This window comes from Arvicola amphibius, chromosome 2, assembly GCF_903992535.2.
Source record: "Arvicola amphibius chromosome 2, mArvAmp1.2, whole genome shotgun sequence".
In the NCBI taxonomy this organism is placed as follows: domain Eukaryota; kingdom Metazoa; phylum Chordata; class Mammalia; order Rodentia; family Cricetidae; genus Arvicola; species Arvicola amphibius.
Window position 1 is genome coordinate 123607582 of NC_052048.2, and position 24416 is coordinate 123631997.

Below are 24416 nucleotides of genomic sequence, written 5' to 3' on the forward strand. Positions count from 1 at the left end.
TTTGTTCTGGTAGACATTTATGTCCTACTCCCTTCTGTGTTCCATCTTAAACGTTTGCTCTGGGCTGGTCCGAGGGTCACACTAAAACTACGCTACTCTGACAGGGCAGGGGCTGTTAATGGGGTGGCTATTCCTGTGTGGCTGTCCCCCACTTTAAGGGTAGAGTATACAAATCAGAAGAGGTACAGCCTTCACCTACATGGTCAGAGTTTTGCAAATTACCCTGAGGTCTTTGTGTAGGAGCATTGCAACTGGGCTGACCCATTGCCTGGGCCATATTTGGCTTGCGAACAGAAGGAAGAAGGTTGAGATACCTGGACACATCGGGCAGCAACTTCCTTCCACCTTGATGGGCTCGGCACAAGGCAGAGGGGGGCAGCTGACAGTGGAGCAGAGGGTCTGGCCTTGCAGGCAGTAGCAGTGCGTGCAGCTGTCGATGTCCCATCGTTCCTCATCGGCATAGGTCTTCCCGCTGAAGTGACACACCACTTTCTTGGGAATTGTGTCTTCTAGTGAAAAGAACACAGTGGCATGACCGAGTGACCGCATAGCATCTTCTTCTAGTGGGAAACTAAACTAAACTAATGGGACCACACGATGGTCGATGATCCCCAGGATTTGGTGACCCATTTTTTTTCTCTAGTCCCAACAGCCTTGTCCGTCATTCCCTTGACCCTTTTCTTGTGGCCGGCAAATGACCAGGGACCACAAAGGCTAGCGGAGAATACTAACTGTAACAACCTCCCGCGAGTGCTGCTCACTGGGCAAGTGTCTTTGGGCTGTTGTCCAGAATGTGATGCAGAGAGGGACAAGGGGTCCAGCTGGGCGCGATTACAGAGCCAGACTTTACCAATCCCTGTTCCCACCGTTAGTGTGAACCACGCTAGGAGATGGCAAGGGGTGAGAATGACGGCACCGTATAAAGACAGCAGCCTAGAGAACTGCTCCCTTCCCTTTCCCGGATAGCGCATGGTTTCTCACCAACAAGGACATCTTTCTCCACCTCCAACACAAACTGACTTCATAACCCACTCTCCTCTCAACACCAGCAAACTGTGGTTCTCCAGAACAAAATATGTTTAAAAATTATTGTGTTTAGAAATCTGTATCATGTCCTGCCACTCCCGTTTCCTCCTTAGGACATCCTTTCCCTCGCAGGTTCCCTTCTCTTCTGAATATATTCATACTGATTTCATTTAACAGCTTGTTTGTTTTCTCTGGAGCTTAAGACTGGTGGCCCCGAGCAAGCCAGATCAACAGTTCAGGAGCAAGGCAGAGATGTACGATCCACGGAGAAGCCCTGCCACCAGGCCAATGACTGGCTGGGTGACACCCTAAATGTGAGGCATTTTTATGCTTGGATTCTAAAGATTACACTATGCACCTCTGGGCACTGGGAATGGCAAACACCCTTAGGAAAGCTGGGATGCTCAGGGCTTGGTGTTTCTTCTGGGAGGCTCCGAGAGACTCTCAGGGGTTATAATATTCACTGGGTGGACACAAAGGACAGAACACAGAACATCTAAGCAAAGGAATAAAACCTGTAACACGCACTAAAAGGCATAACCCCTGTCTCTCAACATTTTTCTACTGTTTCATTACTATTGCCGAAAGCCCAACAAGGGATGTTTTAGAAATAATGAGAAACCCATTTTTCAGTATCTGCTAAAATGTTATTTGGCTACTAGTCCATGTTCCACACTAAGTGATTTGGTGAATCATCTATTATGTTAACAACTCATTTGAAGGCTTTCAAACCAAATGTGATACAAGTGTTTGCTAGTATGGAATCCTTAAAGGCGGCAACTTCAATTACAATATCTAAAATGTACACAGGAAATGGGCTGGGTAGAGCTACATCGTATGCTTAATTCAGGAAGTTTTCTGACCCATCATCATTGCATGTCGATAGCTTTGGCCATTGATCCAGAGTCTATTATGCGGTGACTTTGTACTTGGAAGGAACTGGTCCTTTACAAAGCAACACACCTGCTTATGTTTACTATAAACTGTGGAATAGCTCCGATGGTGGAGCAATGTTATGGAGCAAAACAGCAGCCACCATAGTGCCGAGTGAGGAACTGGGAAAGGAGAGGCTCAACCCCTTACCCTACCTTGGCTGTCACCCCCACTGCATCTTATGTTGGTGGCACCCCTGCCAGTGCTGTTATGGAGGAAGAGAATGAGGCGCCATGAGAGATGGGCTGAAGGTTTTGTGCAAGGGGGTTCAAGTGAAGGCCAGGCACTGGGCTCTATAGGATCTCAGCATGGAAACTCATTACGTCTTAAGATGCATAATAATTTAATGCTACTAATGCTTACAAGGCAAGATTAGCTTCCAAAATGAGGTTGAGCTGTTAAAGATGGGAATTATGTGTTCAGCCTTGTGAGGGCATCCACACATTTAACCAACACGCATCACAGTGCTAATGTAGGCAGGACTCTGACCCAGAAGTCTGCCCGCGTGGTGGAGGCAGTCTTGTGTGTGGGGGTCTCCCTCACCAAGTCCAGTGCAGTTACCACCACGGATACAAGGAAATACAGGTGGTGGACAGTGTAGAGGGCCAAACGACTATGAACACAGTGGAGCCCATTATGCTAGCAACCCACGGAGAGGAGATCCAGGTTCAGTTTCTCAGAGACAGAATGAGAGTTCCTGACCCCCTCCGTGATGTGCAGTCTACAGAATTATTTCCCCACGAGTGGGCTGACTACAACCGGACCTGGATGCCTGGCTTTTAACCAGTTTATCACCGAGGACCTCAGAAGCATGTCACTTTCAGCTTCGGTTCATCTGCAAATGACTTAACTCAGATTTGAGATCAGATGTGAAAAACGGGGCATGAAGATGTTCTGAGCACGGCAGTTGCCAACTGGCAGCAAGACACGTCTTACGTTGGCTCCAGTGTGCACCAGGCTCTTCAGGAACTCTCTGAGGTCATGCAATACACTCAAGAGCCCCAAAAAGGCTAAACTGGTGTCTGACCTGAGGTCTGCCAGTTAGTATACTGTCTAGTGTGCAGAGACCCCAAGTGCATCTCCAGTCCCCGATTCACAGTGATCCCCATGTCAAAGACATCATTCTTGCTCTTGCTGGCCAAGTCCACGAACCGAAATATCAAAACATTTCATAGCAACTAATTTTGTTTCTCCAAGTAGGGTCAAAAACCAGGGTACACTGTGCTAATAAATCTTCATGCTGCCAATAAAGCAAATAGACAGGACTCTTGCTTTTGAGGAAATTGTAGCTAGCTTTAGCAGGGCAACTGCCATCTGGCCCAATAAATAGTAAGACAGATTTTGGTTAATGAGTTTCTTGCCCTCTTAGGATTGGAGGGGAGTAGGATGGGAGGGTGTGTGGAGGGAACGGGAGCAGGGGAGGGAGTGGGAATTTGGGTTGGTATTCTTTAAAGTAATAAATAAATAAATAAATGGAAATATTTTTTCTTTATACTAAGTTTCTCTTGAAAGGTTAGTGGCTTAGGTAGAGGTTTGACAGTATAGAGCAGATGGTGGTAGCTGGATGGACCATGGGTTCAAGAAACCTTCGGAATTTAAGATGGGCAAAGTCTATGGACTTTGAAGGTCTTTATAATGAATTAATAAAGCCATTCACTTTTTTGTAGGACCTGCTTAGTCTAATTGAGACTACAATATAAAGGCTACTCTAAACACCTCGCCTGCAGAGGAATGCAGACCTACAGGCAGTTTCTGTGTGGCTATTGGGTGCATATGCTATTTGATTCTTACCACTTCCCCGAACACCCAATGGCTCTGCTTACGCTGGGAATGATATCATGTGCTCCTATTTCTCAGTACCTCATATCATTCATAACTTCCACCACTGGATGACTACTGTGCCCCAGCCACGCGTGCGCCCGTTCTGTGTGATCCCCACAGCCCGGTGGACAGGTTACTGTCTCAATTCCATAAACAGCCGAGGCACACGGGAATTAAGGTCACTCGACTAAGAGGTGAGGACAGGAAGGGTGGGGCAGGAACTAGAGCTTCTCCAGCCCCGCATGCCTTCTATCTACCAAGCACAGTAGCATGACTTGGGGGATGTGGGGGTCGCTTTCTGGGCAGATATCAGTGCCACATACACCAAAGTCATTATTACTCGGGGACTCTGGGAAATGGAGATCTCTTTCAACCAAGCAGCACAGCCTGGCTGAGGAGAGGAGACGGCACGGCGGTGAGGACTTGGGCAGTCCTGGAAGTCACCCCCAATATGTCTCCCCTCTCAAAACTCTTATCTCCCTTCCTCCCTCTCAGAGGAAAATGATGAGGGAAGGGAGCATCAGGTTCAGCACTGATACACAGGAACATTTGCTTTTCAAACAAATATATTGGGAATTAAAGATCCCAACAAACGGGATCCTCTTTGAAGCAACCCTTGCAAGCTAAAATCGTATTCTAAGGACACTGCCACTGTTTCAGACGGCTTTGGGCTTTCCCACTGGCAGTGGTATATAGGGCCGATATTTGACACATTCAGGAGAACAGTCACTATTGAATGGTTACACCTTGGCTTGATAAGCTCTGGCATTTTGCTTCCTCATTCTGGGTCCCTGTCTTACCCATCAGATCCAATCTGGAATAGCTTCGTTCAGTTAAGGAATTTTTTTTCTGCCACTGTCAACATGGTGAGCCAGGAGCTGGGGTCTGTTTGCCACAGTGGCTCTATGACAGGGTAAATCACAGAACATGCGCCCCCCCTGCGCTCTCTCTCTCTCTCTCTCTCTCTCTCTCTCTCTCTCTCTCTCTCTCTCTCTCTCACACACACACACACACACACACACACGCACGCACACACTTTTTTGTTTGCAGTTCAAGCAACAGTATCTTGTACCGCCTAGGACCACAATGAAAAATGTGCAGAACCTTTTGGGAGCAAAGATGTAGAACTCAGTGTGGTTCCCCTCTGTCTGTCCTGGATTCTGGCTATATAAATGGGGAGAACTGTCCAGGTCTTACATGGTCACTCTTTCTAGGCCAAATTCAGCTGTTTAAACTTGACAGTCTCACATCTTTTCAACATGAGAACAAAAGCTTTCAGCAAGCTGTGAAGTTTGGATGGACCTGGTTTTTACTACTTGAGCTGTTTTAATTACAAAGTTCACTGAGGGCAGTGGTAGCCACCACTGCCTTCTTCCTCTTTCCAGGTTTAACCTCCAGTCTCGTGGACTCACATGGGTCCACAGGCCTGGCCGACTCTGACCTACTGCTGGATACACGAGCCTCTGCTAAGGAAGCTTCTGACGGCTTCCCTTTCCTCCACGGAAGGATACAGAACCCAAACCTACTGTAACCTGCATTACAGCTGGGCTTTCGGTTTCTGCCTCCGAGATAACCTTCTTGGACAGACACTTGAGGTTCTAATTCTGTTTTGCTGGTCATAGTGTGGGAGGCCCTTCCTGGGAGGAAGTTGGGCAGCTTTAGAAATTGCATCAGTTCTTTCAAATCCTTGCCACAATATGGAGTCTGGAAAAGTAATTTACTCTGGGATCCCGGTGGCTAAGAAACTAAATGCTGCTTCTGCTTTAAGAAGTCCCCTTTTTATAGCAATCCAGCACAATCCTGCTCTCGGGCATCTGTTCCTTCCACAGGTATTGGGATGCAGGCACACTGACAGAATTGTTCTAAACTCTTGGCTTCAGTAACGAGCAGGGTATATTCCCTCTGGGACATGCCCCCAAAGCCACAGGGGCTTGCTTACATTTGGTGGACATGCCAAAGGATTGGCTCGCAGCATTGCACTTCAGTGTGGGTACCAAGTTTGAAGTCTGAGGTGTGTGTATATAGTCTAGCATATGTCTGTATATGCGCACGTGTGTATGTTGTGTGTGTGCAAAGAGGCCAGGGATCAATGACAGGTATCTTCTTCTATCATTGCCCAACCTATACTTTGATTGTTTCTCTTACTGAATCCAGAAGTCCATGATTGGCCAGACTGGCTGACTAGCAAGCTTGAGGATCTGCCTGTGTATCCTTCTCCTTTGTTGCTAGGGCTACAGATGTATGCAGCTATGCCTGGCTCTTTGCATGGGTACTGGGGATTCAAACTGAGGCATTCCTGCTTGTGCAGTGGCAGCCATTTTATCTGTCCAGCTATCTCCTCAGTCTGATTTCTGGTAAGGAATACTTAGTGAGATCACTCAGGCAGGGCTAAGGAGGCCACTTGCATAGTATGGGTGGCATACGGTTTAGAAGAGGGAGTAGAACAAGCAGCCCAGGCTTACTAACGATCAAACCTCAGTACAGTGCAAGGACTTCACTAAAACATCAGTGTGCACTTTCACAATGCACGGCAGTGCCTTTCTGCAGCCCACAAGGGAGCAGGACACACCTATGTTCCGTTTTACTTTCTGATAAGACACCAAGTCCCTGCCTGTGATGTCATTTTCCTTCATCAACTTCAGTTGACAAATGCTAGATATGAGAGCCATGTTTGGAGAACATAGGAGATATGAACAACCTCTATTTGAGAAACTAGCACCACTATCTTTTTTATTTTTACGAAAAGGGAAGTCTTAAACAAATTGCAAGAAGCAGGAATCTAAGTAAATAGCCAACAGGTCACTAGAAGTTTGCAGATGTATAGGCAGAGACCCTGAACACCAGCTCAGTGGGAAGTGCAGACTCCAAGAGGTCAGGGAGGGAGCTCAAATGGACTTCGGTGCATGCAGGACCTAAATTTCAACGAGGGAAAGAGCTTGGGAAAACATTCAGTTTTAATTTTTTGCATATGAAAAACGGGGCAAACACTATCATGCAGTGTGGCTGCCACCTCTGTAATGTATCTTTACTCATGAACAAGTCAGTGGCCATCAAAGTCCTTTTTTCAAAATTCAGTTTTATTTTACTTCACTTCATCTATTTTTTGGGATATGAGGTCTAACTCTATTAACAAGATCAAAAGAGGCTTCCAGGTTTCTTCACCACACTGCAGTAAAATGGTTGCTTCAAACACACAGAAGAATTACAAATGATCCTGAGTTCCATAACAGAAACCCAACCAGCTGGCATATCATGCCTTGGTTGATGCCCACTGCATGCAAAGAGGACACAACTTCTCAGCTATGAAATGTAAGTCTTGTATCAAGCTGTTTAGTGTGGGACAGCTGGGGATACTTCAAGATTAAAGTTAAAAGAAGTAGTACATTTTCAACTTGAAACGAAGTCTTATTTTACAGTAAGGCTTACGATTTCACAGTAAGGTAGGTGTGTGTGTGTGTGTGTGCCTTGAGATCACACACCAAAATAATTCTGGAAATGAATAAATGTATTCTAAATGGCAGGCAGTAATGATGCAAGATCAAGGTGGCTCCAAAAAAAGAAGGAAAAGAGATGCAACCTTTTTTAGGATGTTTGAGTACAGCCTCTTGCTAAGAAAGCCGAACTGGTCAGATGTTCCCTGTCATCAGAAATCCTCTCCTCGCAGTGTCAAATCAGCTGGGTCGTCCTGGCAGAGGGCTTATCCCTTGTCACTGGCAGGTAGAAAACCAGGTTTGGCCTCTTGTACCAACATAAGCAGGAAAGGGAAAATGCTGGTCCACTCTGAGACTCCAGTACCAGCCTCCTTCTTTGCAGAGGGATCTCTAACACAAGGTCATCATGGGCCCAGACAGATGCTATGTCCCAGAACTGCAAACATGTCAGTTTCTGTTTATGATGCCTGGCTAAATGGAAACAGAGCGGGAAATACACAGAAGAAGGTGCTTCCTAGGGTGCAGGGCAAGACCTAAGCAAACTGAAATCAAACACGGTTCCAAGGTTAGTACAGTAGACGACACCCGGAATGTTTTCCTTCTTGCACCCGCTAAATGATACACAAACACCCATTCTGTTTCCTTTGCCTTTCCGTCACATTGCATCTCTTCTCACTTAAATGCCTTTAATGCTAGTTCTGACAATGACGGTGACAATCTGGAGCCACTGTGACTTAGCTGGGGAAGGGATGGAAGGGATGCAGGACGCTAGGAGAGCATGCCCTCCAGAATCAACAACTTTTGTTGGGTCACAGCGAAGACCACATGACTAGTTCATGACACTAACTTCTGAAACCAAGTTTATGGGTCCCCTCTCCTCACTCTGCCAATGTCTAAAGACAGTGAGGTTTGTAGGGAAGACCCTGCTCTCAACACAAGTATTACAGAGAGCATATTATTTCTACCTGGGCCACAGAAGCCAAGGGCCTTTAAAGATGAAAAAAGAGAGGAGGAAGACCACCAACAAGCATCATTGTGTTCTCCTTCAGAAGGCCACCACAGAGACATGCGGTGCTGGCCTCTCTCTCTTGGTGAAGCCAGAAGCTCCACTCCACAAGGAGATAAATGGCATTACATGAACATTGCTTACATTGGCTGCAGTCTGTCCTGAAGCAGCAGCGTTTCACGGGGGGGAGGCCACACTCACATGGAGTTTACCTCTCCACATACAAATATGGCTTCCCTTCATGTACACAGAAACTTTGAGATGCACAGGTTGCCTCGACAGGAGATTAGACTATATTGTGTCACCAAGTTACAGAGCCAGTATGTTTCAAGAGTTAGGATCACAACCCTGGCTCTATGGCAAGTTCCTTACAGTGTGCACAACTTTTTAATTTTAAAGAAATATACCGGAATATTAGATTCTAGTGTCCTGATAGTATGACAAAATCATGCAACATGAACTCCACGGATTTCATGGATTCTGCATTTTAATGATGCTGATACAAACGGTTATTATACTTGATGCTGACTGATGTACATACATATAGAGACCTAAGAAGATAATGCTTTGATCACTCAGCCTGAAACACACTGACGTCCAAGCACGAGGGATGCTGCACAGCTGACAGGTGTGGTTCAGGACACAGACCCCTTCTCTATTAGGGACACAATTACAGCACTACAGTGCACTGAGAGTGGAAAAGGGGCTTTGACTCAAGCTAGGACAGCCTTGTGATAGCTCCACTTCAAATATTAAGACAGACTAACACACAGCAAATATAAAGCACGGCTATGTGCTAATCAGACAGAGGTACAATTAAAAAAATGATGTGGTGGAAGAAAACTATAATAAATCATCTATCGAAAAATTCATTTCAGAGATCTTCAAAGAATCATATTAAAGACATTCTGAAGTGACTCTAAGTCATAAGCAGAGCATCTTAACTGTGCTCATAAGCAAGTTCTAAACCACATGTGCTTATGATATATATATATATATATATATATGTAAGCAAACAGCTCTCATCCAAAACTAACCAATGTTTCTCAGAATCTTCTTAAATCGAAAGATTCATTGACTTGGGGATTTCTAGCTGTAATTCTCAGTATGTGACCTAAAATATCAACTAAAGTAACAAATAAACACATCCTTACCAAACTGTAGTTTTCAAGTAATAGTCTAAGCAAGACTTCTGGCTCAGCCAGCAGAGTGCTCCTGTTCTCCTAGACCAGCCTACTGGTAGCACATCTGAGTATCTCACCTTCCAAAGCTGACAGGGAACTAACGTACGACCTCATCTGTTATAACTGATTATAAAGAATCTTTATAATCAAAGGAGTCATCTTCCCATGGACTAGCCAACCCAGAAAAACCGAATCAAAGGCATACAAAGGATCCAAGGGAATACTCATGCCCCCATTGCCAGAGCTGTGGGCAGCATAAGCATCTTCACAAATACGGTGAGGGAAGGTGGGGTGCTGGTCATGGGTCATTTGTTTGCTCTCCCTCTCTTGGGAAAAGAGAGCCAAGATCTCATTCGGCCCTGAAAGACTTCTTCCCCTCTGGGAAGGAATGAGAGAGGCACATAGCATGTCGCCAGCAGCAAAGTGAGGACCCTCAACAGCAGCCTGGGCTCTTGGAGTGAAGAGCATGGTAACAGAGGGATCTAGCAGTTCCGAGCACCCACATACCATGCATGTGATCACACATCAGGATTACCAGCATGTTACCTGATCCACACCCATGCTATCTTCTGAGCCATCTTTACAGTCAGAAAGCCTATGACAATACAGTCAAGGCTTGTATTTGTATAGGAAGGCAGAATACAAAAAATTAGAAAACCAATTAAGATGCTCCATTAAAATGATTGGGTAATTACAACTTAGTTTCGTTCGAGTAGAAGGATGAATTCCCTAATGATAGGTATTATAAGCAATTAGACAAAGCTGCTCACTTTTCAAAATTAATCACCAATCCTATTAATTATGTCTGTATTACACATCCTACTAAATTAGCACACGTAATAGGAGGCCTTCATACATCAAAAGAGAACCATTATCACCGCATATTAGCGAGCAGATAATTTAGCTGAAAGGAACACAAACACTTGTAATTAGAAGCCTACTTTTAGTAGGATCGCCCACTTTTCATTACCTTTGCTGAGAAAATGAAATTCAAAGGCAAACATGAGCGAACTTCCTGGTTTTGGTATGAGAAACAGTGGGTTTCTCAGGAGCTGCGAGGCTGTCAGAGCAAAGGCTCGCCAGCAGGAGACCTGAGGCCACAGCAAGGCCAGTGCCCCTGGTGTTCCGGGGATCCCTGGTGAGGGCTGACAATCTGGTGTGTAAGTGCCAGTGCCCCAAAGGAGACCCAGCGCAAGCACTGCTCCTCACTGTTCTATGGGAAAGCCGGCGGGAGCTCAATAGCATGAAACCTTGACCCGTTGTTTTCCCTTCTCGAGACGACTAAGGATCTACAGGTCAGCCTCGGTTATGAAGGATTTTCGGGAAGGCTGGTTTGCCCAGGCTTGGTACCTCTGTAGAAGGCCTGGGCTGATGGGAAGTTGGAACAAATCAAGTGGTAAGAGAAAACACCCCAACACAAAAGAGGCAAGGCAGACAGGAAATCCCTAAGTTACTTCATGAACTCAACTTTCAATGCTTGACTAGCAGAGTCACACAAGGGCAGGCGCGATTTAACAAGAGTATTTATAAAACAAGCACGACACGGACAGAGGAGGCTTGATTAGGATGTTACGTGTACAACAGGGATGGAGCCGTAAGATTTGTGAGCACACACAAGCTGCAGGTGCCAGGTGGTGAATTTTTCATCTTCCTTTAGGATGGGTCCCAGGCTTATCAAATACATGTGAACATGCACACACATCAGTGGGTAGAAGGGGTGGGGGTTTGTTGTAGAGGGTGCTGGAACACAATATGCACTTCTACGAACCATAATTTAATGCAAGTGCTTATCATATAACTTAAAACTCAAATCACAAAGTTCGGCCAAATAGGTCTTTCTTGCCTACATTAAAGAAGAATGCATAGTCTAAATGATTCAGGAACTGAGATAATGAAGGGGAAACGCAGAAGACAAGAAACGCAGAAGAAGAAAATACTAAGGTTTCTTTCCACGATTTGGGGGAATTGCTTTTGTGCGAAAGAGAAGTGATTTACCATCATCACATGAAAACTAATTCACAACTAAAGTAACAGGCTTAAGGGATGAAGCAACAAAACACCACAGGGATGATCAGTTGAACAAAACCCTCTGAGAATTTCAACACAAGAGAAACTTGTTAGGAGATTTGTCTTCCCCTCTGAAGCAGACATGGAATCCTTCGGCCATCTGGGCTCGATTTCCCAAGGATTAACCATGTAATCCCGGGTGGTTCATTAATTCTTCCTTTTGTCATTGGGGGTCTGCTATGTGAACGTACACTACTGTCTTGTTCACAGGGAACCCCTGTGAAGGATGGACAGTATCCAGGTTACATCTTGGATTTAGATTAGCATCAAAGGCAGCGTGCCATTTCTTGTACAAATTGTAGGCAGCTCTTTGAAAAGTAAGTAGCTAATGTGGATGTATGTCTTGATCAATTTTTGGTTCCATTTAGGAACAATGCTTACAGGTATCTCTTCCCACTGGGAAATTAAATTACCATCCGTCCCAGTTTCTGTAGACATTCTTGATCTGTAGTTGCTATTACATCACAATTGCCCATAGTCCTCACCCAACAGCACTTTAAAGGATAAATTATATAGATGGTCACTCAAAGGAGAGACCCAGTTTTCAAGACATATTGCTTTATATTCTTTACAAATACACACACACACACACACACACACACACACTGAATACACTCAGTATAATCACTGAGCATATCCAGCTCTGTAAAATTCTCAAGAACAACGTTCTGTGGCCTGAATCTTTTTCTTCTTCCCCAGGTATCACTCAAAATACCTGCAATGACTTATGTCTAGGAAGCATGCAAAACCCCACTGGCAGTAAGTGCACAATAGCTGTAATTAATTAACAATGGCATGTGTTTTCATTTGCCACTCTGATTAAGGGTTCACTGTGGGACTGAGATGTGTCTTGTCTCTCATTTGACTTTAGGATGCAAAACCAATAAAGACAGCGAGGGCCTTGGGAGCCAGGGCTGTCCTTGATTAGAGATGCCATCTGTCTCAGCCTTCCTTCTGGTCCCCAGAGCAGCATCTGGCTCATAGCCAAGGGACCGGTTTGGTATGGACATTAGGGGTTAATATTCATATGTCCTCTGCTTATAGGATGTGGCACCATGGGCCACAAAGAGAAAAGAGAACTATCATTTATTCAAGCCTCACTCTATGCTCAGGCCACCAATGTGGACAGCCACGTGGCTTAAACAGGGTCACCCCACTACCCCGTCAGACAGGAAAAGCCAAACAAATAAAGATTTAATGAATATTTCATAATGAGTTGGTCTCAAGGGAAAGGCAAGTTTTATGTAATGAACATTCTCTAATATGGGGAGTAGTACTGGGGTGGCTATCAAATTAGTCAGGTAGAGAGAGCTATGATACTGAAAACGCAGAACTGGCTAAGGGTCCCAGTGGAACACAATGACGCTAGAACGCCATTACGTTCTGAGACAGCAGCGATTTATCCTCCATGCACTCCTTCTTGGGAGCACATCTCACCCATCGTTCCCCTGATTAATGTCCCGACACTGCAGCTGTATGGTATACCAACCAGAAAAACCAATTTAAAAAACACTTACTGATCTACACAAATGGCTGTTAGCATCAATTTAGTGGTCACTTGGAGAGTTGAAAGTGGTTTGGTTTTTTCCCCCTTGATCTTACCTAGGCAGTAGGGACAACACTGGCCTTTCCTCAGAACAGGTCTTTCACAGGACACGGAAGGGCAGGACTCAGAGTAACAGCTAATGATGCTATCCATGCACACGCAGCTGGTGCAAACGTCAGGCTTCCAGGACTCGGCTGCCAGGAATATATCCCCTTCATCATTTTTGCAGTAACTAGGCACGCTCTCATTATGGGATGTGGAAGGCTGAAGAGGTTCATCTGGAAAAAAAGAGCATACAGGTCAGCAAAGCCAGTGCTGCAGGCACCAACTACGTATACAGCATAGTTAAGTGTCACACTTACAAAGACACTCCCTGTCTCTAAGGCTCTGGGTGCCTCATTAAAAAAGAAACGGCCGGTCATAAAATTAGGAAGCCTGATTCTAGCAAGGTCTTGAGTTTTAGAACACAGTAACAACAGAAAAAGACTTGTCATTGAGACTCTGCCAGGTGCTCGCACAGGCTCTACTCGCCTTCCTTCTTACCTTCAGCAAAGTCTTCATTTTCTTTGGGGGCTCATGGAACTTGGATCACAATGGGTCAGTCAGGAAACCCTGTTCCTGCTTTCCCAGACTCTCTTGCAACCCAGGGAGGAGTGCGGGGAGGAGGAGGAATGGCCCCTGGTCTAGCTGCAGCTCAGGGTTAATAAAGGGATTTCCAGAGCTGCTTCCGTTTTTCTTCCGAGGGCGGAGGCACTGCTGCCTTTCACGTTCTTCCTACCCTGCAGACTGTGCTGACTGAAGTCACTCACAAACTTATCCTAAGTCACTGAGCCACAGAATCAACAGTGACCCATACCTGCCTCAAGCTTCTTGTACAGTCAAATAAGCCTCTACTAGTTTAAACTTCAGAGCTAGGTTCTCTCTTACTTGCAGTCAGTGCAGTCCTAACCATTCAACACTCAGATATGTCCTCACTGCTCTGCACTATCTAGACGCCTATCAGTAACATTCCTAAGCTGAGACATTCCCATTAGTGATGCAGGCCTTAGCTACCCAGACCAAGCATTAGGATGCCACCCAGGGAAAACCATTTACAAACCATCCGTGGTTGTACTATGGAAGGTCTCCACATCAGATGACAACTTGAAATGGGAAAAGAGTGTCGCCAGGAAATACAGCTAGCTTTTTGGGTGTTGGTAGCCACAGAAATTAATGGCAATTATACCCAAGAAGAAATCTGGGATACAAAACAGTTAGTGGGGTTCTTGCTTTTGAAATGTCACAATATCTCAGGAGTCTAAGAAGAGGCATGGCAGCGGACCAAGCAAAACCAGAATCCAGTCACCTTTCCCAAGTGGACATACAGTGAGGTGTTATCTTGTGTGCTCCTGAATCGGGATCATGAATGCTGCTGTTCTCAGCCATGAGACAAAGTATGAGGCAGACGTGTAGCGACTACATGCTCAGAAGTATTAATGGAGGGAGGACCCTTCTTCCACCTGTGTCATGAGTCCACCACACCCTCCAGTGAGCACATCTGCTCCTCCTCCTCCTCCTCCTTCTTTTTTTTTGGTTTTTCGAGACAGGGTTTCCCTGTAGTTTCTAGAGCCTGTCCTGGAGCTAGCTCTTGTAGACCAGGCTGGCCTCGAACTCAGAGATCCGCCTGCCTCTGCCTCCCGAGTGCTGGGATTAAAGGCGTGTGCCACCACCGCCCGGCCACATCTGCTCCTTCTTGAAGACCAAGGCAGCTGCTGCACCTGGGGCCATCTCCGAGGGAAGCTAGTACAAAGGCAACAGTCCAAAAATTTCTCCTCAACCACAACTACCTCTCCCCACACCAGTCCCGAAGACAAAGTCACAAAGACCAGACATTGGTTCAACTGGTTCCGGTTCACTATGGGACTTTGGTTCATGAACGGTTCCTTATGTCCCATCCACGTTCAGTAAAATAAAGATGGAAGGATGGGATCCTATGGACATCTATTCCTAGAGAGAATTTCTTCTTTAAGAGGGAGGCCACTGCTAACTTTGGTTTTGTGCTGGAAGTAAGCACAACTCAGCTTGGTCTGTTGGTCTAGGCCCAGAGGTCCCCAGGATCCTGCAGGCTTGGATTTGTTTAGCTTCTGCAAACAATGTTCAACTCTGTGGCTAAAACTTGAGGAGGTGAAGACGGGATAGCAACGACAACACTGGAAATGAATGCCTTAACACCAGAGGGGCTTCTCACGGACGCCCAGACGACCCCAGAGGACAGCGAGGTGTGCTCTGTGATGGGCGGGAGGGTCAGAGCAGGGTGCAGAGTAGACTGTGTAGCCTCCACTACACAGGAGGCTCGTGACCAAACCCTGTCCACCAGCACCACTTGCAATGATACCTGGATCCTTCCTTTCTTTTCCTGTTCCCTGGCCCCAGAGACTGTCTAATGCTGTTTCCAAACATTTATTTCTTGGTTTCATTAACAGTGTTTTTCCTGGGTGGTCACTCATCTTTTATTTCTTTTGTCCCTGTCTCTCTTACCCTATGCTTTTTATTTAGAAAATAAAATAAAATAAAATAATGGAAAGGTAGAATAAAGAAACAAATGTAATTTATCCTCTCCTATTCATTGTTTTTATCGAGAAAGGCTGGCTTGGAACTACATAGACTCGGCTGGCCTCAAAGTGGTAGCAATAACCCTTCTTTAGCCTCTCCAGGGCTGGGATGAGAGCTGAGAGTCATGGCGCCTGCTTCTCTCCTGTATGGACTTCAGGGAAGTATCACCCTGGTATCCTACTCTTTGTTCAGGGCCCACTCCTGTGGAGGTGGCCACAGGTAAGGCACAGGAGGTGAGGCAGGTCATAGGTAAGGCAGAACGGGGAGATGATGTCCCACAGAAGCTGCCCCCATACAGACACGTGTCTTATGGGCTAGTCCACATCATTCTTAGACCATTTTAGCATGTGGTCACCTAAGGCTGGTCTTTTTCCAGATGTGTAATACAGCACTTACCAATGCTACTCTTCAAATTTACTGTGATGTAAAAGACACTGACATTTTAAGTTTTAAGATAATGGCAGCAAAGCAGACATGGTGGCTCGTACGTATAAGTCCAGCATTTGAGAGGCTGAGGCAGTATGAGTCTCACTTAAAAATAAGCCTCATTGCTGCAGTCTGGTTACAAATAGTCCGAAAAGATTCATTATGGGATCCGCAGTTCATTTAAATACTGTTTAGTCTAGCTTGGGTCTCATTCAGATATCCAAAAAATAACTTTTGGAATAGACACACTCACCTCCAAAGTTTAAGATGCGAGTTACCACTGAGTTATCAATACATGGAAAAAATATTAGTCACCTTGGCCCAAGTTTACAAATGAGAAGTAAAAGCTAGGCGTAAGATGGAGTGTCACTCAGTTCCACAGAGCGAAAGGCAGAAAACCACAGCTGCAATGCAGACTCTTATTGTGAAGCTGGGCCCAAGCCTGACCTGGGACTTGTCCATCACCTCTTCCTGGTCTCAGCTCTGAGTGCAGCCAGGTGTCCCATCCACGAACCTGGGCTCGCGGTCACAGAAAAGTATCTCCCCCTGAACCTCTCCAAGTCCCTCAGCACCTAGCCCCGAGAGCACAGGGCACTTGTTCCTTTCCTCAGGTCTTCTGGGGCTCAAGCACGCCCTCTCACGGCTCCTCTCTGTGCACCGTCACTTGCTTAACGGAGAACCACACTGGCGTGTTTCATCTGTTGTTTTTTTTCTTTGACTAATGCTCCCCAGGATAGAAGTTATTTTGTTTTCATTATTCTCAGGATCCCCAGGGCTAAGTTCAGGCATTCCGGAAATGCCTACAAACATGGATAAAAGCTCACTGTCACTATTTCCTATCAGGAGGATGGGAACAGTCATAGGTCTTCCTTAACAGACAAACACCAGCAGGGCTTGCCTCCATGTAACATGTTGATCACGACAAAAACACGGCTGGAACAGGTCACACAGCCTAAAGATAGAATACAAATGGACTACTTATGGGAGACAAGATTTTGCACTAGGCCTCTCTGATGGACGTAGTTGCTACTTACACAAATAGATCTGTCCCAAGATCAACTCTGGCTGAAATTTAGTTACTGAGTATGCTGGACAGACAGACAGCACAAGATCCTGGACAGCTAACTAGACCATCAATGTAAAAAGGGAAGTAATAAAACATGAGAGTTTATGTTCCACTGAGCAAAAACTCACTGAATGTATACATAGAAGGAAAGTGGTTATGGTTTTAGTTGAAAAACTGGGAAGATTAAACACAACCAAATAAAACCAGCTGCTTTGGCAATTTTACGTGATGAATTAAAATTGTTTTCTAAAAGCCATTTATCCTAGTGTTGACAGAGTTACTATTTTAGGCATAAAACCAGTAGTGTAGCACACATTTAATATCTCAGCAAGTTTACAATATAACATATTTCTTTTATGACTTGAAATTTACCTGCTAAGGCCTGCGCAATCACAGGAAGAACACAGGAACAGCCCCCGTGCACACGCAGTGACATCCACTCAACACTCTTGGTCTTAGCCCATTAATCACAGTTTTGGAAAGGCATAGGCATATTTTCAAAGAATGTTTACAACCTCTATAATTTCAAGGAGTTGTCTTTATATTATTCACCAATAACTAGTTTTCGCATTTGTTAGAAACAATGTGAGGTTACTTTTCACATGAGCGAAGTCATCTGACCTAACTTGGCATAGAGGGGCTGCCTGTACTCTATGTGCATCTTCAGTGTGAAGTGTAAGGCTAAAGGAGAAAGGGATAAAGCCAGTCTTTCTCTTTCGAAGTCAACTCAGGTGCCATGCATACTGATTGTATTATGTGGGTGACAGAGAGGAATGGATTGGGGGAGATCCTGCACAGGTTCCTGGGTTTGGCATAGAGCTCACCCTGATGTCTACAGAACCATCAAACAAAGCTACATCCTTCCCATCAAGCCTGTGCCATGCCACCATGCTGGTTACCTGTACACTGGGGGCAGCAGGAGTCCTGGGTGCGTGAGGGGTTCTGGCAGAGCAGTGGTGGGCACACCTCGGTCTCACACAGCACCCGGCCACTATGGCAGGTGCACTGAGTGCAGGAGTCGATGTTCCATGTCTCCCCTTCCACGAAATACTCTCCTCCGGGTGCATGGCAAATGGAGGGAGTGCTGAGCTCTGGTTTCTGCACCACAAAGTCATCTGAGGAATGACACAGAACCAAAGCATGAGAAATTATTCACCCGAAGCTTCTGTAACCGTCGAGGAAATGGGTGGTGTTTGCTTTAAGGGAGAGAGAAGCCGAAGGGCTCAAGGAGCGAGAGAACTCACCCCTATTCTTATCCCAGGAATAGAAAAGGAAAGAACAAATTCCATGCCTAGAAACGGAAGACAAAGAGCTAATCTCAGGAAGGGAGGTGCGAGTGGCTGAGTCTGTCGATAGTCCTGAGAGAACTCAATAAGAATGAAATTACAGGGCGGTTCACTCTCTGGAGCATCCCGGGGTATGCAGGAGTTGTCTAGAATTGAGATCGTTCATTTACTGAATGCTTGTTATGGTCCAATTATTTCCAGGCTGGGCACTTCTCACTTTTGTATTTCTCTTCTTCCTTTCAATGGCCTTATGAGCGAGGCACTATTATTCTATTTCACATATTTTGAAAGCTACCAGTTCGGAGCATTAAGCACAGTCAAGGGGCTGGAACCGAAGTCAATGGTTATTTGGAAAATGGATATGCCTCTAGATTAAACAAAACTTCCAAATGATGGATGTCCTGTCTACTTTATTATCTTGGGATTCTGAACACTTTTATGCTTGGAAATATGGCCCACTGTCAAGGAGCCACACCTCACCTCAGTCAGCTGCCAGGACCCCAAGCAGGAATGTATCTACAGAATCAACAGTCTGAAACCCTTCACCCGAGACTAAACGTTTGGTGGACAGTGCCATCATCAACCAGAGACATGCCCAGAGGCTGATGACTATGATTTCTTTCCCCAGAGTGGATGCGGATTAGCTGATAATGATGGGGAGACTTTAATGTTACAATGTTTACAGAGGTACTGGGAGTTCCCCTGATGTGGTGCTGGGAAGTAAGACGACACTAACCATATTCCCAGAGTCCAAGCACAACAAGGATATCAAGGAGATGTTGACAGAGGTATACCCTGCTGAGAAACGATCTAGAGACATCACTGCTGGCTTAAGCCTGGAGCTCAGAGGATGCTGGGGGTTGAGGGGAACCACCCTGTCTATGTAGAGATGGTCAGAGTCCAAGCACAGGGCTGTCCCTTACAGAGCAGTGTGTGAGGCAATACACTGATGGAATGCAGTGGCGTGGGCTGACTGTCAGGACAGGTTTATCTCATGGGAACTAGGGAAGCCTGGGACTTTGACTAAGCAGACACACTCCAGAAAACGGACGGCTAAACTAGAATCCCAGGATATAAGCGGTGGAAATGAAAGCGGAGGTGGGACAAGACGCTCGGAGAGCATGGCTTAGAGAGAGAGAGATAATGTCACAATGAAAAACCAATACTGGCAAAGATTTTCTGATGGCATTCAGAAAGGACGTTCAGAGGACAGACAACCGACACACTCTGAAAAGCTGATAAGCAGGGGGCGTCATGAGGAGACCTGTGTGCAGGGGTTTTTACCTTCCCAATCTCCTTGCTCTATTATGTTCCTGCTTTAAAGCAAAACACAGTGGCTGAGGGATGGTGAGGAAAAGGTAAAGGATGAGTAGAGGGTGTTGACTAACATAAGAGACAGTGCTAATTGGTGATCATAAACTCTTCCTTCCTCCCAGGGAACACTGGCTCTGAATGGGAGAAGATGCGACTGCTTTTTGAGGTAGGAAGGAGCCCACGAGGACGGCAGGCCTTTAGGGCTTCCAGTCAGAAGAGACCACATACAGCAAACCACTAAAGATTCTGAAAAAAACATAACTCTACACATGCCTGCAAAGGAATTTTTTTCCTGTAAATGTATGTACATTCAGAAAGCCAGTGAGTGCATATGTGTGTAGTCAAAGGTCTATGTCTAGTGTCTGTCTCAATAGCTCTCTACCCATCTTTCTGTCTGTCTGTCTATCTCTCTATCTATCATCTCTATCTATCTATCTATCTATCTATCTATCTATCTATCTATCTATCTATCTATCTATCTATCTATCTATCTATCCATCCATCCATCCATCCATCCATCCATCCATCCATCCATCCATCCATCCATCCATCTATCATGTTGAATGGTCTTCCACTGAACCCGGAGTTCACAGACTTGGTTAGATTAGCTGGCCTGTAAGTCTCAGGGATCCTTCAGCCCCTCTCCCCAACAAGTATTGGAATTACAGTCAAAGCCATCATCCCTGGTTTTTTTTTTTTTTGGGTTTTGTTTGTTTTCGAGACAGGGTTTCTCTGTGTAGCTTTGGAGCTCATCCTGGAACTCCCTCTGTAGACCAGGCTGGCCTCAAAACACAGAGATCCGTTTGATTAAAGGTATGTGCCACCACTGCCTGGCTTCCATTTAATTAATTAATTAATTAATTAAGGCGCTGAAAATCAAACTTGGGCCTTCTTGCTGCAAGCGTTTCACCAACGGAGCTTTCCCTCAGCCGCAACATTATGTCAGTAACTATGTGGTTTAGAGTTGGCTACATGTCTGAACTAGAGAAAGATACTTCTGGTCCTACTCTGCACTGCGGTTCTGTTCTGATCCATCTCTCTCTTTTCACCTGTCTAGCTCAGACTTCTTCGCTTAGCAGAAGCTGAAAGAGAGCCAGGTGCAGGTTCCCAGTCACACAAGCCTCTAATAAAGCATGTCTGCAGGGAACAAATGATGTTTCTCTCTCTTGGAGAGTTGGCGCAGACAATTCTATCTCGTTGAGCTGCTTCTGATCTGGTGGACATGGTGGTTGCTCAGTTTACTTGCAAAATACATGATAAAGGAAAGAGCTGACAGAGAACACACTTAACTGCACTAGGGGAAACAAGACACTTCTTTTGCACTTACATTCCCCGTGCAAATGTACGGGTGTCACCAATTTGGTAATTGCTGAGAAAGATAGAATCTTATAGCTGAGAGGATCTTTGTGTGCCAGGAGGTAAGGCAGGTGCAGCCTTATCAGTATAGATTATTTCCCCTCTTCTATTCTTCTAGTAACTCATCTTGATTATTATTAACAGTACTAGACTGTTTTGAATTTTGACCATTCCAAATGTCTCCATTTGGCAAGAATGCCACACACCCATCTCTTGAAGACAGAACAACAGCCACAGATTTCAGTAATTCTCCCCTTCAGTATTACTTGATAAGTTATAAGCTTTTATGAAGTAAAAAAATCTCACCAATCCCATCCAATTAACTAGGGCTAAAGTCTTTGGCCCCAATATGCTAACAGTGAACTGGAGTGTTAGATTTACAAATCTAAGTCCACAGACCTCTAGGGGATAAAAAGCTAGTCCAAAGAGCAAAATAACTGAGTAAACCATTCCAAAATATGGAGAACCATTTCCAGACCTGTAGGATTTTCTTTGGTTTGGGGCTAATTATTCACAGTACCCAGTTCACTCTGTGGCTATTAATAACAGAAGCCACAGAGAGCTGAGAAAGTGTCCCAAGGACAGCCACACTCTTCCCCCAGAGTCACAGGTTGGTACAGGGCCCCCCAAGGCTGGAGCTGGCGGTGCACAGCAAGATGGCAGCCAGCTTTTACCTGTGCAGGACGGGCAGCACTGTCCAGGACGAATGGTGGGGTTGCCACAGGCCGGCACCGGGCAGGTGATGAGGGCACACATCTCCCTTCCATTGTGACAGTAGCATTCCCGGCACCCATCATGCCAGCTTTCCTCATTTTTATGATGATGGCCATCCATGGATAGACATGTGCCTGACAGGACAGGTGGCCCGGCTGAAGGAGGGACCTCTGGACAGACAGAAGGGAGCCTGGTAAAGAATCAGCTATGGTATAGGAGAAACAGCTTGTAGTGCCCTTATGTGGACTAGAACCCAGCCACCAAAAATGAGGCCTGGGGAGGACAGTTGGTGATACAGAAAAGGCCTGGGAAAATAATTCAAATCAATAGGCACCCAATTTTGAAAAACAAGAAAAGAAAGGAGTTTGCGAATATGCTTGTGACTGGAGGAGTAGATATATATCTATATATATCTCTATCTATCTCTATCTATCTATCTATCTATCTATCTATCTATCTATCTATCTATCTATCTATCTATCTATCATCTCTTTCTCTCTCTCTCTCTCTCTCTCTCTCTCTCTCTCTCTCTCTTTCTCTCTATCTATCCATCTATCTATATATAGAGAGAGTCATCATTCTAGAAGATTGGTCCAACGAGGGGATTCTGGGCCCCTTGCCACTACTGGAGTTTTGATAGTAAGATGGCTGAAGTGACTGGCTACACTAACTCCTCCGTAATTTTATTTACCAATGACTCCTCCAAAATACAAGTAAGCATTCAACTTGGAGAAGCAGGCTACGGGGATCTTTGGCTGCTTGACTGGCATATCATCTGACAACCACAACAATCTGGAAAGGGAGGAAGGGCTAGGCCTAAGCTGTTGGTTTAGGAAGCACCCTGGGCGCACACTTAGTGGCTTCAGGAATGTCACTGCAGGAGGAAGACTGGCACGGCGTCACCTTGCCTACACAACGCTCTGGCCTGCTGCGGGCTTCTCAAGGCAGCCTAAATTCTCATGAAAATCCTCTTACTGGAGGAATACCTAGGTAAACAGGATTTTAGATACACCCACTCCCAAGGATGTCAATGCGACTCCTGAAAGGATGGTTTCCGCTATAGGCACCAAGATACACTACAGCTTCGGGCTAATGTTTCTGAGACTAGCAGGAGTGAAGCCCTCTGCAGTGATTAGCTTGGACACCGTGCTTACCACACATGCTCGGTTCAAATTCTGTTTGGAGTCCTCTTAACACTATTACGATGAAAGACACAGGGTGTCCTGTGGGAGGGCCCCACGGTGGCGCACCAGTCACTGCAATCTTATCATTTACAGGACGTCCTGTCCTTCAGGCTGCAAGGAGGAAGGGCTCGCACTTACCTCTGCACTTGCAGAGAAGACAGCCATGACTGTCCTGCTGGAAGCCCAAGGGGCAGATCTTACTGCATGGCAGCTCAGGGCATTTCTTACAGCGACAGATGTCACAGCCATGCTTATTCTTCCTGGGTAATTAAAATTTTGCCAGAGGTCAGAAAATCCAAGTCTCAAATGATGCCCACGCGCTCAGACCAAGGGTCAATGACGTCACCATTTACGCAGAATGACGGGACACCTGCACTCGGAACTCCTAGGTGAGGTGTAATTAGCTCTCAGGAAGGTTTAGAACTGCTCAAGCGTTTGTGAGCTTCTGGAATGTGGCCGTCCCCAGAGGCACGGGCGAGGGTTTCATTAGAAAGATGGTACCGCAATATAAAGGATGGACGTGCAAGTCTAGCACGCAGAGCGACTGAGGTACGTGTCACTGGTCAGTGTTGAGAGATTAACATCGGGGACATTTTGCTATGGCCGTGGGCTTTCCCAAATGAGAAATTCCATACGCTAGTAAAAATTTTAACTACCCAAACTTACACAACACAGAGGAGGCTGTAAGGACTCAGAGACCTGGGGAGGCTTCACAAATGCTAATAAAAGCCTTAGGCTGCCAAGGCATTTCAGTGGGCAAAAAAGGAACCTGCCAACCCTGGTGAACGGAGTTTCATTCTCAGAACCCACAGGGCGAAAGAAGAAAATTAACCCCTACAAGCTGTCGGCCATTCTGCATATGCACACCACAGCACACACGCTGCACACACACACACACACACACACACACACACACACATACACACACACACATATACACACACATACACACACACATACACACACACAAATAAGTAAGCAAATGTGTATACTGAAAAGGAATAAAAACATGAGGTGTTAGTGGCTATTAATTATTAATTACTTGCTTTACTGGGCTGGAGGGGCACTTTATATTTGTATCAGCAGTTAAGTTACAAAATGATTATATCTTTAAAATTATTTATTTTTACTTAGTGTGTGTGTGTGTGTGTGTGTGTGTGTGTGGTGTTGTAACAGTTCACAGAAGCCAGAAAGAGCATTAGCTCCCTGGAGCTGGAATTACATCACCAGGCAAGCAATATGTGCTCTTAACCACTGAGCTATCTTTTCAGTCCTAATAATTACATCTTTATTGATATCACATTTGTGTCTTACAATTAAGAATAGTGATTACTAATGCTTGGAACATATTTTCTGAGACAGTGTCTCATGTAATCTAGGCTGCCTTTGAACAAGATGCAGACTTCACCTCCTGAGTGCTGACATCGTAAGTTTTTGCCACCAAACCTGTGTTTTTTAAATAGA

At 45.4% G+C, this 24416-nt stretch overlaps 1 protein-coding gene across 1 annotated transcript in view; it reads right to left on the reverse strand.

The window, feature by feature from the left end:
* Positions 1-24416, reverse strand: part of Crim1 (cysteine rich transmembrane BMP regulator 1) — a 175616-nt gene that overhangs the window by 7674 nt on the left and 143526 nt on the right. Inside the window, exons 10-14 of the mRNA XM_038320549.1 lie at positions 23091-23212; positions 21729-21938; positions 17998-18213; positions 13071-13292; positions 315-509 (exon numbers count right to left, since the gene is read on the reverse strand). Coding sequence (XP_038176477.1) covers positions 315-509; positions 13071-13292; positions 17998-18213; positions 21729-21938; positions 23091-23212 — 965 coding nt within the window. The remainder of the gene's footprint in view (positions 1-314; positions 510-13070; positions 13293-17997; positions 18214-21728; positions 21939-23090; positions 23213-24416) is intronic.